Source organism: Acanthopagrus latus, chromosome 11 (genome assembly GCF_904848185.1).
Source record: "Acanthopagrus latus isolate v.2019 chromosome 11, fAcaLat1.1, whole genome shotgun sequence".
NCBI lineage: Eukaryota > Metazoa > Chordata > Actinopteri > Spariformes > Sparidae > Acanthopagrus > Acanthopagrus latus.
Window position 1 is genome coordinate 11,419,978 of NC_051049.1, and position 13,880 is coordinate 11,433,857.

Here is a 13,880-nt window from a genome sequence, read left to right on the forward strand (position 1 = left end):
TAGCTGGCAGGCTGTTGTGCAACGAGGGACAGGAATGAAAGTGAAAGCCAGAGAAAGAGGGAGATGATGGGTGGCAGAGGGATTAACAGCGATTAAGAATTAGGAGCAACACTCTGCTATAACTGCACGTGGGTGGATGGATGGATGGACGTGGCAGATGACGATCCACAGGAGGTCCTCTCTCTGACCCTCCAACCCACCCCCCCGTTCCCCACATCCAACAACCCCCCCCACCCGCCCTCCTCCTGTGATCTCTCGTCTCGCTTCCCTCTTCGTCTTTTAAGGAGCAACAGAACGAGGCAGGAGACGAGAGGGAGCCATGGGGGCGAGCCAAGCGTTTTCCTTGAGAGAGGAAGGGAATGTGACGTGTGTTGACGCTGTTGCTGCTGCTCTCTCTTTTTTTTTTTTCTCTCCTAGACTTCTCCGTCTCTGTTAAATTGACTCTTCCCTTCCCCTGCTCAAGGCCTCGTTCTTCCCTTCCTCTTTCCCTCTCTCTCTCTCTATTTTGGGTCTCTTGCACCCCCCTCCTCCTCCTCCCTCCCTCCCTCCCTCCTCTTCCTGCCTTCATCTCCCAGTGTTTCTTCTCCCCAGCTCTTTTCCTCTCTTCTCTGGCACAACATTAGGTCAGAACCTTTTGTCCTTTCACCTCCCCTCCTCTTTTCCTCTCCCCCCCACACCCCTCAGTCTCGCTGTCAGTTGGTTAAAGGCGAATCCAGAGTGGTAGTGGCTCATCTGCGTGCGTCGAGAAGGCCGAAGTGACCTGGATAGCGTGGGTTAGACTTATCCCAAGCCCCACGACCTTAAATAACATCCTTTAGTCACCCTCCCCCTTTTTTTTCATCTCATCTTCATCCTACTCTCTTATCGCTGTCTAGACTTCTAACTTCTCTGCAGTGTTTCAGTCATTGTCACACACTGTGGAGTCATTCTTTCCCACTTAACTCGTTGCCCTTTCCAACGCCGGCCAGGCTGCCTCGCTGCATCCGGTGTATTTCTCATGATCAAGGCGGAAAAAGATTGGACGGCCCTGGTCGGTCGGCCCGCCTATACACACACACACACACACACACACACACACACACACACATACATACATCACCCCCAGTAGACAGTGTGTGAGTGTGTCAGCGTGTGTCCATGCATTTGTGTATGTTTTCATATCGGTACGTTCAGTGAAGCAGGGAGTACTCATCTTGCTCGCACTGATCCGCCTCCGACAGATTGACGGCCAGTCAGCCTGTCATTGTGTGTATTTGCGTGTGTGTGTGTCCTAGATATTCTGGCTGCCTGCTCTGTCAGACTCGGGCCACTAACCCCTCCACCATCCAACAGCCCACCACCCCCACCCAACTCTCTCTGGGTCGCTCGCACACAATAACCGGAAAAGTCTGAGCTCCATTACACAAACACTGGAGGACGACGGGGGAAAATAGCAACACTCTCCACAACATCGTGCTATTGATGACGGCAATAATCACAGTCAGAGGAGATGGGAGTTGAGATAGTGTATGTGTGTTATGATTGTGTACGCGGCCCACTAACATGTATGCACACCATGGTTGGGTGCAGATTTCACTGTTTGTGTAAGCGTTTGACTTGTTCAGAGGCGGCTCCAGGGGTCCGTCTGATCTGGATTTGTGTGTCAGATGCCGAGAATGTTGATTTGTACGGTACGAACCTGCAAAAGCATCACTGGTATGTTTTACTCCCAGCGAATAAAAATGGGATCACTCAAACCGTTTCTTTTATAAGTACTTCAAAGCACTGATGGCACTTCAATCATACTGTGAGCTTTTCTTTATCAGACCGCTAAGTGGGCGCTTAGTTCTTGGAAATATTATCACGGTTGAAAGAGAGCCGCTGCATCCTTGAATTAACTTTTTGTTCGGAGAATTATCTCATCCTCGGAGAGCACAAGACATAAATGACAAGCCAAACTACTCCCAACTAATGCAGTGTATGCGATACAGCTCCTGGAGCGCGAGGTCAATGAGAGAGCAGCGCCGGCACATCCCTCAGTATCACTGCTGCTGTAGTGCCCTTTAACAAGGCTGCTCCAGTTGAGGTTAACTGGGGCTGTACTGGGCAGCTTCCAGGTGTGACTGTGGGAGCAGGGCGTTCCTGGAAAACAACACTCATACCCAGTGAATTAAGCTCTGGTTAAGTAAAGGTTGGACATATGCACTCAATACAGAACCAAGAACCAAACGTGCACCAGTTTTATTTAAAGGAAAAGTTTAAAAAAGACTTATACTGCAACCAGCAGTTATTTTCATTGTCAATTAAACTCTCAGTTCATTTCCTTGATTAACTGATTAGTTGTTTGTTCTATTAAATGTCCCCAAATGCCTTATTTTGTCCCAAAGATATTCATTTTACTGTCAAAGAGGAAAGAAACCAGAACATTTTATATATTAGAGAAACTGATGCTGAAGATAAATGAAGAAATAAAGAAGCGCTCTTGTTGCCCTCTGTTTTTCTCCACTTCAGTCACAGTTAGTTTTGTGGTTATTTTGAGAGCTGGTTTACTAAGTTCACAGCCTGCCGTGCTGTTGCTCCGGAATTGCTCCCTGTACAATGATGTAGTTAAAAACCAATAGTGCGACGATTCGCGTGCCCGACTATGAGTCGACTCGAGGTTCTTCTCCACTGAGAATCATCAGGTTTTAGGCAGCAGCCCTGCAAATGCCAGACATGTTTTTTTTTTATCATACAGGATAGAAGTGGAAGTTGAAAATGCAATTGAAATTGATTCAAGTACCTCAATTTGACAATGGAGAAGGTGTGACAACCCTCACTTTCCTAGAAGATCAAATCAAGTGCATATCAAGTGCTTCTCTGTGTGTGTACTTGTCTTGTAAGAAGTGTTTCCCCTTCTACCAAATCATCTGAAATCTGTTTGTCTGCCCGTCCTCATGATATTTTCTGTGAGTTTGGCTTGTGATTTGTGTGCCTACATGACATCTGCGGCTCGGTAAATGCATCCACATGTGTGATCAAAAAGCTGCTACAGCCAATCCGCGCTACACGTCCTCGATCCACGGCCCTGTCATTACCTCAGCGCGGACCCCAGTCCTTATTATCTCTGCAGGATGCCTCTCTGTCTTTTGGATATTCTTGAGAAATAGTTCCAGCCTTTCATTCTTTTTAAAAATTTTATTCAGACAAAAAAATGTGCTGAATTCCAGACATGGTTCCCTCAGATTGCTCTCAGTGACACCGGGTTATTTCGATGATGAATTTCATTAGAGGCCAGTATCGGCCTAATCTATCAGGAAACTCCAGCCAGAGTCTACAAAATACAGTAATCACTGATCTCAGCAACATTAGGCTGATGAGTAACTGCAGCTGCTTGTAGGCGAAAATCTGTTTATACAGCATGTGTAATTAATGTGTCATTTCCAATATTATGGGCCTGATGGAGAAATATCTGATGCAAAAGTAAATAATCCAGTTAATTCAAAAACTTTTACAGCAGTTGCTTGTTGTCTGACAGCTTCAGTAGGTCATTGAGGAGCTCCCATGTGGCCGCGGTTACAGTTGGCACTTCAGTAACAGATGGAATATTTCAAAATGTCTTCTCCGATCAGTGTCTATCCCAATTTTTTTCATCATTTTATCCCCGTCAGCTGAAGTCAACTGTTCAGAATATCAAGAAGTGTATATCAATATATCTTTCTGTGTGTCTGTGTGTGTTTGTGTGTGTGTGTATGTGTGCCTGTGTGTGGTAGGGAAGAGACTCAGTGTTCAGGTGTAAATGTCATGGCCATGCCTAGGATGGCCTGGAGCCAGAGTGGCCGAGAGGGAGGACACACAGCAGGAAGGACAGAGTGACATAGCCACAGGACAGGCAGGCCGGCTAGAATTGTTACAGCACACACACACATGCACGCACACACACACACACACACACACACAGTCAAAGGCTATTTCAATGACTCAAACTCATAGCAACAGCATTCTTGCATAAAATGACGAACGTGCTGATACAGACATACAAGCGTTATCTGAAATAGAAACACACACACACGCACACACCGTCACAACCATCAGTACCTTCGGGTCAGCGAACGCAGAGTTCCGGCCTCTAATCAGAGATGAGAAAGATGTCCGCATCACAAAATCACGGCTTCTCAAAATAGTCCTCCTCTTTCATCTTCCCCTCCCTCTCTCCTAAAGCGAGCCCGGGATCGGCGTGACGAAACACCCCTGTCGTTTCTAGTGACAATGACAGACACACACACACACAGACACACACACGTGACTCACACAGCATGACCCGTTTTTTTTTTTTTTTTTTTTTTAAACATCTAAATTGAAGCAAAGTCTGTGATGTGATGAGTGTTGATTGGTGTAAGCTGGGTCACTTTGATCTATCTATACCCGTCACATTAAGCTCAGTGACGATCCCGTAACAGGAGCAGAGCGTTCAGCCTGTTTAACCCGGCAGCTCAACCAAATTATAAAATGACATTTTTTCCCCCAACTGCTGTTCAAAAAATGTCGGTTTGGATTTATTTACGTCGCCCACAGCAGCAGCTAATTCTACCCCCTCCTATTCACCTTAAAGCTACAGCTTATACGGCTTGAAATATTTAATGGATGGCCCTCTGTAACATGCAGGAGAGGCGAGGAAACGGCTCTTAATTCTCTTTCTCGCTGCATGTTTACAGAGCGGATCTGAGCTCAGTGAGCCTGTGTAGTGTTAGAAAACTGTGTGTGTGTGTGTGTATGTGTGTGTGCGTGTGTGTGCGTGTTCAGACAGGAGCTGCTTCGCTCCAACTCGTTTACATTCCTGTGACAAACAGAACAGCAGAAAAGTAGTCGGCATTTGTTTCTTCTCTTTCTTGTAAGTCTGTCAGCCTCCCTCCTTCTCTCTTCTCTCTTCTCTCTTCTCTCTTCTCTCGCTGCCTTTGAAGTAATTTCAGTTACAGAAGCACGTGTGAGAGATAGACACACAGGTGATCTCTCACACACACACACACACACACACACACACACACACACACACACACACACACACACACACACACACACACATACACACACACACACAGGTGATCCAGGTGCAAGGTGGATTGTAAGCAGCAGAGTGAACCCTTCAGCTGGGTCCAAAGTGATACAGACGGACAGAAACGTGGATAAACAGACAGCTGATAGAGTGAGGGCAAAATACAAGGAGTGCAACAGATAAGTGTGTGTGTGTGTGTGTTTGTTGGACGTTCAACTGATAAAGCACACACACACACACACAGACAGTCAGCAGAAATGCCGACGTGCTTGTATTGTTCCGCTCAAGGTTAGGTGTGGTTTGGTCTTATGTGCTGTATCTGGAGTTCTTACACTTCATATCGTCTGACATTGCCGTCAGATTTATTGTGATATGGTCTGTTGTGTTTGATAATCTGCCTTCTGTTATGGGCTGTTCAGGTCTGTTTTAGTGCTGAAACAATAAGTCTGTGTCCAAAATTGTTCCCTTTGTACAACAGTACTGCTCTGTTTTACCTTTCCGACATTTCAATGTACAAATTCTCACGCTGTAAAGTGCTGCGAAAAAAATCCCATGGTCTCATGCAACCAAAAAACCTACAACATACTCACTGCATTTGGCAAAGAGTCCTACAATTAATGTCTCATTTTGATGCTCATGAGTAAGGGTGTCACGATTTCAATTTTAAGTCGAAATCAACCGAAATTAAGTCATGATTTCGAACTTCAAATTACAAAATGGAATCGTCGATGCTGCCACGCCCCCATGTCACGTCCGGTTGGCTTGTCAAGTGGAAAAAAAACACATACGTGTTGAAGTGCTGCTGTCAACCTCCTTTAACTTAGCTACTAGCTAATCCAGCACAGTTATGTCGACAGCGTTCGCTTGTCGACAAAAAAGCCACGGTTTGCAAGCTCTGCTATGTGCATGAACCATATTCTTCCACTGGCAGCACGACACAACATGGCCGGGCATCTCCGCAGGCACCACAAAAACATAGATTTATCTGTTAAACCAACACCTGTCTGTATGTCTGTCAGAATATATGACGTGTGTATGTGTGTGTGCCTGCCAACTTGTGCACTTTATCCTGTATGCATGAATGTGAGAACTAGGGGTGCTGAGCCGTAAAATGAGGGTGTAACATTTGCCGAATTCACAAGAAGCCTGAACCAATTAAGAATTTGTCAGAAACGGTGCTTCACAAAGTTTAGAAAGTTTCTCCAAACTCAACAACTCACAAAATTGAGCGATTTTATAATGGAGTCTGGGGAAGTTCTCTCCCTCTTCATCTCCTTTCTGTTGTTTACTGTAGTTGATGTGGCTGCTTTGAGCTATGATATGTTGGCGTTCAAGCTGTAGTGTGAAATGTTGTCACTGTTGAAAATGATTGTATATAACGAAGAGATATTTTTGTATCCTGGCCGTTCAAGTAATACAAATAAATAAATAAAAAAGTAAAATAAAATAAAATAAAAAAGTGTGACAAATACTGGACTGAACTTTGGCCTCATTGATTTGTTGAATTTCAGGTTACATGTCTCTGGTTATGCATTTATTCTAATCAATGTATTGAAATGAGTGATAGACAGTTGTTTGCCTCAGTCTCTATTCTTTAGCAGTGATGTGCAATGTGGGGCGTGGCGGCGGCGCACAGTTTTTTGCGGAAGTGTTACCGTTCTCGCCGCTGAGCTCATCTTAAATGTCTAAACTGTCTAAGCTGTTCATGTAGTCTGGAAGCTGTTCAACTGATCTTTAATCCCCTCCAGCTTCCTTCTCCTTATCTGCTCCCCCTTTCTTTTTTCCCCTTACTCCTCTCTCTCCTCAGACGAGCCGCTGTAGCTAAAATGGAAAGGAGACGCCTCGTGTCCTCCTGCATGATCCTCAGCTGTCATGTTCAGCTTCTAACGCACTGGATCAGGTTGTCGTTATCAGATTACCTCGGGCGAATTATAACTAAAATCGATGGTCCGGTCATTGGTAATGGTGACATAATGCAGTGAGAGTCCAGTGACGCCGATAGGTCAATTATTTCAGCTTTTCGGATCATATCGAGCAGGATGAATGAAAGTAACCGGGTCAGTGTTCCTTCATGTCGCCTCTTTCACCCTCCTTTAATCATGCTGCTCTCTCTCTCTCTCGCTCTCGCTCTCTCTCTCTCTCCCCTCCAGATGAATACAAGATGAAGGGAGTGGAGGAGGTGAAGTACATGAGAGGGGATGAAAACCGGGTAAACGCACGCAACCAGGAGAACCTGGTGAGAGACGCACACACACACACACACACACACACACACACACACACACACACACACACACACACACACATACACACCGCCTCATTTGCTGACAGCCCGTCATCAGACTCAGACCTTTTCCCTGACAGTTTATCAGCTCAAGCGAACAGGTTCGCGATTGTGTCCAAAGGCAGCTCCGTCAGCCTCACACGTACACAGTTACTGTCTCTGGCTCATGTGCAAAACCACACACACACGCAGGTAGAAACAACATGCGGGCGTGTGTGGAATGTGGAGGCTGATCGCATGGGTGGTTTGACGCCCTCCTTTAAAAGCTGTTGTCTTAAACAGGAAAAGAAATGCTATGTTGTCATCTAGGAAGTCATTTTTTTCGCATAGGTAACTGCACATAGGTTGCTCATGTTACGTCCTTCTGAACACACTCAGTGGCTATAAAGTGTGTTAGTGTGAAGTGAAAGCCCATTTGCTCTTGCTCAGTGAATCAGGTCAGCCTGCCTGGCATCCTGAAACAATAACCCATGTAGCTATAAATCCTGATTAAAAAAAAAACAGAAGTAGTCTCACACCGCCACTAATTTTATATCAGCGCAGCTCAAAGGGGGGCGAAGCACCTCTTACACTCTGAAAACTCGAAGCCACAGCAAACAGCTCAAGAGAAGCAGAGGTTTTAAACGAAGAAATCAGATAAAGGCCGCTTGAACGAGGCTCTTTCGAACAGTGTCAGCAGCTTTGTGGTTCCCTGTTATCTCTCGGAGGCAACAAACACCACTTGACTCACTGCAGAGGTCTCGACATTCTTCTAAGCTGCATGAATTGTTTAAATGGCTGTAGTGTTGTTTTAAAACGGAATGTATGGCATGTTAGTGAAAGACCCAAACCACATTTTTACTTAACCAGGCGATCCTCCAGAACTGTCACTGCATGTGGTCAGACCAGCGTTTGTTTCCTACCACCCACTTGTCATTACTGTAGGTGTTTACAGTCAAAGAGGAATTCACACACACACACACACATGCAAAGTGAGCGGTGAAAGACAGAGCTTTACAGTATATCGGTTGCTGCAGTGTTTTTTTTAGTTTTTTTTACTACATCGGGAAACTGTATCCAAAATCATGGAAGCTGCAGCTCATGCGACGTGACCAACCTTCATCAGAGTTGATGCAACAGTTTTATTTACGTACATTACGACTGCGCCTGATGTCCTGTGGATGTCGAGCAGTGGCAGCTGGGCAAGGACTTAATTCAATATTGCAGGGTTGATGTGTGTTCTCAGTGGCATGGCTGTTTGCTGATACGAGCTGTTTGTTTTTTGCCTGTTTTATCAGCTGATAATGAAGACTAATGGTGTGTGTGTGTGTGTGTGTGTGTGTGTGTGTGTGTGTGTGTGTGTGTGTGTCTTCTCAGGAGAAGAGTAATGTGCAGCACAGGGGCAAACCGCAGAAAGAGGTCGCTGCAGCAAACATCAAGTCGAAGTAAGTCTGCATACTGTAAACATCTGGTGTATATTGTACAAGAAAATGTGATTTACGTGTTATGGAGGAAGTCTTAAAACTTGAGCTCACAAATATTTTTAAAGGGTCAGTTCACCCCAAATTACAAAATAAAACACTTTTCACATCCAGCAGGCGCCAAACATTAGTTTGGAATTTATCTGCCCAGGTTTTGACATTAAGGCTGCGAGTAACAATTATTTACATCATAGATTAATCTGCTGATTATGTCCATAATGTATCGATTATTTGTTAAGTCTATAAAATGGCTTCCATAGTGGCTGATTCCTTGGCAGCTGCCCAGGTTAGATTCTTGACCGCGGGCCCTTTGCTGCATGTGATAATAACAGACCTTCCCTACATGGTTATCGTGGCCAAATAGGCAAACAGGTTACACTCAAGATGTGAGTGCAGATGATTCTGTGACCAGAAGTACCATCAACTACTCACTCACTAGTGAAAAGTTAACTGGATGAACTGTTAAAAAAAGATGCACAGCTGAAACATCTTCACTGGATAATTCACACTTTTTAATTATACATGTATTATTAACACAATATCAATATTTCACTTTTTAGAAATAAACAAAATATAAAACTAATAACTTATGATGAAATAAAGCAGCGAATCCTTACATTTAAGAGGCTTTTAATAGTAAATCTTTGACATTTTTGCTTGGAAATTATTTAAACGATTTATTAATTAGAAAAATAGTTGGTGAATAATCTTTTTTCAGTCTACTAATCGTTGCAGCTGCATTTGACGTATGCCTTTTTCTGCCTGGAGTTTGGCTGCTTTAATTTGTGGTACTTGCAGCATTGAAACATTTTCAACAGCAACATGTCTCTCTAGAGATAAAAGTCCCAGTTATAATCCACAAACCTCTCTGTGAACAACTGCAGTTTCCAAGGTTGAGCATGGATTTTTCATCTCAACCATCAAGCCAGACTGTCCTTACTAAATCTGAACAATTAAAATTCAATTAGAACTAGTCAGAGCTCGTCTGTGAACAATACAACCGAAGCCTCCAGCGCAGCGACTAATGGGCTTTGTGGTGAGATTGTTTTGCCAGCTCACTGTGGGAGTATCACCATAGAAAATGGATCTAATGAAAACGGATACAGTTGTTGTGATTGCGAAGTGAACTGACCCTTTAATACACCGCTATGTCCGGCTTCCGTTATATGTAATTTTAAATCGGTGTGCTGACATTATGATGTGTGAAGTAAGTGATATGTTGTGTCTGGTTTTTGTAACGCTGCCTCTTGGCCAACCTCTGCAGACTTTGTGTATGTATACGTGTTGGTTGTTAGCGGCTGCAGAGTATTTCTCTCTCAGATGAGGGACGAGGTTAATACTTCATAAAATAATTATTTAAATTTCTCCACAGCCTCGCGAGCATGGATTTCTCACACTGCACTGTGTGTGTGTGTGTGTGTGTGTGTGTGTGTGTGTGTGTGTGTGTGTGTGTGTGTGTGTACTGGTGTGTTTGTGCTGTGTGGGGGTTGTAATGGAAAATTCTCATGATGTATTTGTTGCCTCCCCTCTCCTCCTCTCTCCAACTTCCTCTCCCTCTCCCCTGTCTCCCCCTCTCAGTATTCACACGTCAGAGAGCCAGCAGGAATTCTTCAGGATGCTGGATGAGAAGATTGAGAAGGTGAGGAAGGGTGTGTGTGTGTGTGTGTGTGTGTGTGTGTGTGTGTGTGTGTGTGTGTGTGTGTGTGTGTGTGTGTGTTTGAGGGGCACAGAGTGGGTCTCGCGCCTTTAAAGAAACAGCTGGGTCTTAACATTTAAAAAGACAGACTGTACAACAACATCCATTAGTCCCCATTGTCATTCCGCTTAGCAGCTCAACACTGCGCTCCACATGTGTGAGGGGGAGGAAACAGGTCACCACCGCAGTGATGATGAGCACTTACTCCTCTCCATTCTGCCACTTGAATTACACCGCTTGTTTCTGACTATAGATGAGGTTGCAAAGTAAAGCGACAGTGGTGTTTGATACATTTCATTTTTCTGCCCCGTCGGTGTGTTTTCAGCAGAGGTGGGAGAATATAAGGTGCAGGATAGAAATGCAACATTTGGCTTAAAGGTGCAATATGTAAAAAGCATCTTTCAGCTTATTGTTTTTGTTTTACATAACACAACTTCACTGATAGGATTCACTCTCACCAGTGTCAAATTGTGTAATGTTGACCTCTTGCAGTATTAAAAGCTCTTTAAACCTCACTGCACATGATCAGTCAACCCTTAAAAAAAACGTAGGCTGACAAAGTTAGCAGCTATGTGGTGAACTTGATGGAGGGATTAGCTGCTGAAGAAGCCAGATATTTCCTGCATGAGTTGCTGGAGACCAAAAAAAGAGCTACTAGCTCATAATTCAACATGAATGCTTATGTCTCACTGTGTCTGCTGAGTGTGTAAATTTAGTAACACACTATGTTGACTTCATTGCGGCGATTAGGTGATATATTTGCATTTGTTTTCAATTGTTTCTTAAAGGCGTAATATGTAAGCATTGGCCTGCATGTCGAATTGACACTCAAATTGCACCAACTGTTGTTTAGTGTAGCTGCTGTTTGCTGCTGCAAATTATCTCACTTTGCTGTGCAGCTAGCAGTCCAAACTAGGAGCTGATGCACAATGCGCTGATGGAGTGTTGGTCAGTACCAGCACAGGAGCTGTGGACCGGGACCGGCCAGGGCTTGCTGACATGCTTTTCAGTTCAATACATAGACATGATATCATCATAACATTAAAAATCTGCGATCTATTCACATTCAATAGATGATTTCAATTCAGTTTAAATTGTTTTCAACCAAAATTCTTACATATTGCACCTTTTTATTAATCATTTGATTGGTTGACAAAATATCCGAAAATATTGAAAAACGAGGTGTGCTTGTTTCTGTCACAAGCGGTTTACTCACTTTATCACATAACACACAGAAAGTGTAAGAGTTTTAGTTAAATGATCAATCATCCAAACACTTGCTGACACACTTGCTAAATACCTAAAGTAGCATGAAATAGAAATACAGCAGTTAAGCACATGAAAACTGTCCTTTGCAGCTCTACTTTCATAAATGCACTTTGTTACCTCCCACCACTGATTTATTTGCGGCGCTCTGCTAAGGCAGCCTGCATTTTAAAACTTTATTTAAAGACGCACAGAGTGTAGCATTAGACGAGCTGTTGGGCACGCTCTGGAGAGGAAATGTGAAGGCAAGTGAGTTAGCTGCTCATCATGATGCTAGAAACAAAGCAACATAACTGCCCACCTGTCAGCACTTTACAGCTTCATCCACTTTCTTTGTCAGTACCTGGGGGGAAAAAAACATGTTTAAACGTGGCTGGAGTAACAGGTGCGTGGGGGTTTATTCTGCAGGCAGACAGTTCAGTGTCGGTTAAAGTGGGTTATTATCGGGTATGCTTAACTGGAACAAATTGGAGTCGAAAAAAGAACATTAAATCACGCAGCAGATCTCATTTTCTCTCTAATCCCTTTCTTTGCAGGGGCGAGACTACTGTTCAGAGGGGGAGGAGGAAGATGGGACATAGCACAGAGGCCCCCCCGAGATTCACCCCCACAGGGAGCCTCACAACGTGTGTGTGTGTTTGGGTGTAAATGCGTACGTGTGTGCTCATGTGTGCCTGAGAGAAAAGACAGTTGAATCAGTGTTTTGCCATGTGACGGGACACTGTGCGTGTTGGTATGAGCATGTGTGTGATTTTGAACGTATGGCAAAGATAGTATTTTAATCAAAAAGTGTAAGAGTGGGGGAAGAGAAGAAGAGAGATAGAGAGAGAGAATGGGATAAAGAACACTTTCTTCAGAGACTACAGCCCTCTTCTCTTGGCGCCTCACCCCTTCCGGCCCCTGACTGGACAGATGGAGGTGGCGGAGCGATGATGGGACAGACAGATGAAAGGAGGGAGAGATGGAGGAGGACGTGACGACAGACGGGCACATGTCGCCACAGAAGGAGAAAAAAGGGACTCGCCACGTTCGGGTCAAGCAGAGTAATTTCCTCAAGCAGCTCCCCGTCTCTCCCATCTGTCCGTCCGTATCTGTCAGTCCGTACCTCCTGAATATCTAACCCCTGTGATTGGACAAAAAGGAACTCAAACATGGAGGACATCTTGGTGGATGTGTGTGGAGAAACTGAAAGACACAAGTGAAGAAGAAAAAGAAGAAGAAGGGAAGCCCGGGGAGGAAACAACGGTGAAGGCAGAGGAGTTGCATACCGCCATCAGGATTTGGACTTCTTTGGCCCGCCTACCTACAGCCATGCAGGGACTAAGGGAATGGGTGAGGGCGGGTGAGGGAGGGTGAGGGAATATGGAGTAGAAAGAATGAGAGATTTGTGATATTTTAATAAGAGAGAGTAGGGAGCGAGCTGGTGATTTAGAAACTCTAAAACTCCTCCTGCCTTCTGAAGTCAAGGACCTTTATTTTATTTTTATTTTTTAAATTCTGTTCCGCAGCCACTTGTCCAGTTATTTTCTCCCCCTTTTCTGATGTTCATTTCCTCGGTTTTACTCTTGGCTTCATTCGTAGTGTATCGTCATCAATCATCAATGTCATCATCATCCTCGTCACCGCAGCAGGCAGACTGAAGCTGTGTTAGTTCAGAGCGTCTGTGTCTCAACCTCATACATCCTCCTTCATACACCACCACTGCAGATCCTAGCTGACACACACACACACATACTGTACATACATGGAGTCTTTTATTGTACATACGGTAACACACTCATCCCCAAACACTCAGCGTGTACATATAAACCACACAAACACACACTATTGTATTCCTTTCATTTCACCAGCAGACCATCATGTGCATCAATCAGAGGTTTCTGTGAAGCTCTATTTCTGCTTTGGTCCAGTGTTCACACAGACAGACAGACAGACAGACACACACACACACACACACACACACACACACACACACACACACACACACACACAAACATGGGCACTGAAGCAGTAAACTGGGCTGAGCTCAAGTGGAGGATGCGTGGTTGCCAAGTAGACACAGACCTGATCACATCTTTTGTTGTCATCTTTACTGGATACTTCCTGTTGTATTATTTTGAATACTTTTTTTCTATTAAAAATAAAAAACAAAGAAGCTCTTAA

The 13,880-nt window shown here is 44.3% G+C and overlaps 1 protein-coding gene across 1 annotated transcript in view; it reads left to right on the forward strand.

Moving 5' to 3' along the window:
• zgc:92140 (uncharacterized protein LOC447854 homolog) overlaps nucleotides 1-13,880 on the forward strand; it is a 30,730-nt gene extending 16,850 nt beyond the window's left edge. The window contains exons 3-6 of the mRNA XM_037116120.1: nucleotides 7,162-7,247; nucleotides 8,652-8,719; nucleotides 10,334-10,394; nucleotides 12,254-13,880. Of these exons, the coding sequence (XP_036972015.1) occupies nucleotides 7,162-7,247; nucleotides 8,652-8,719; nucleotides 10,334-10,394; nucleotides 12,254-12,298 (260 nt within the window). The 3' untranslated portion in view covers nucleotides 12,299-13,880. The remainder of the gene's footprint in view (nucleotides 1-7,161; nucleotides 7,248-8,651; nucleotides 8,720-10,333; nucleotides 10,395-12,253) is intronic.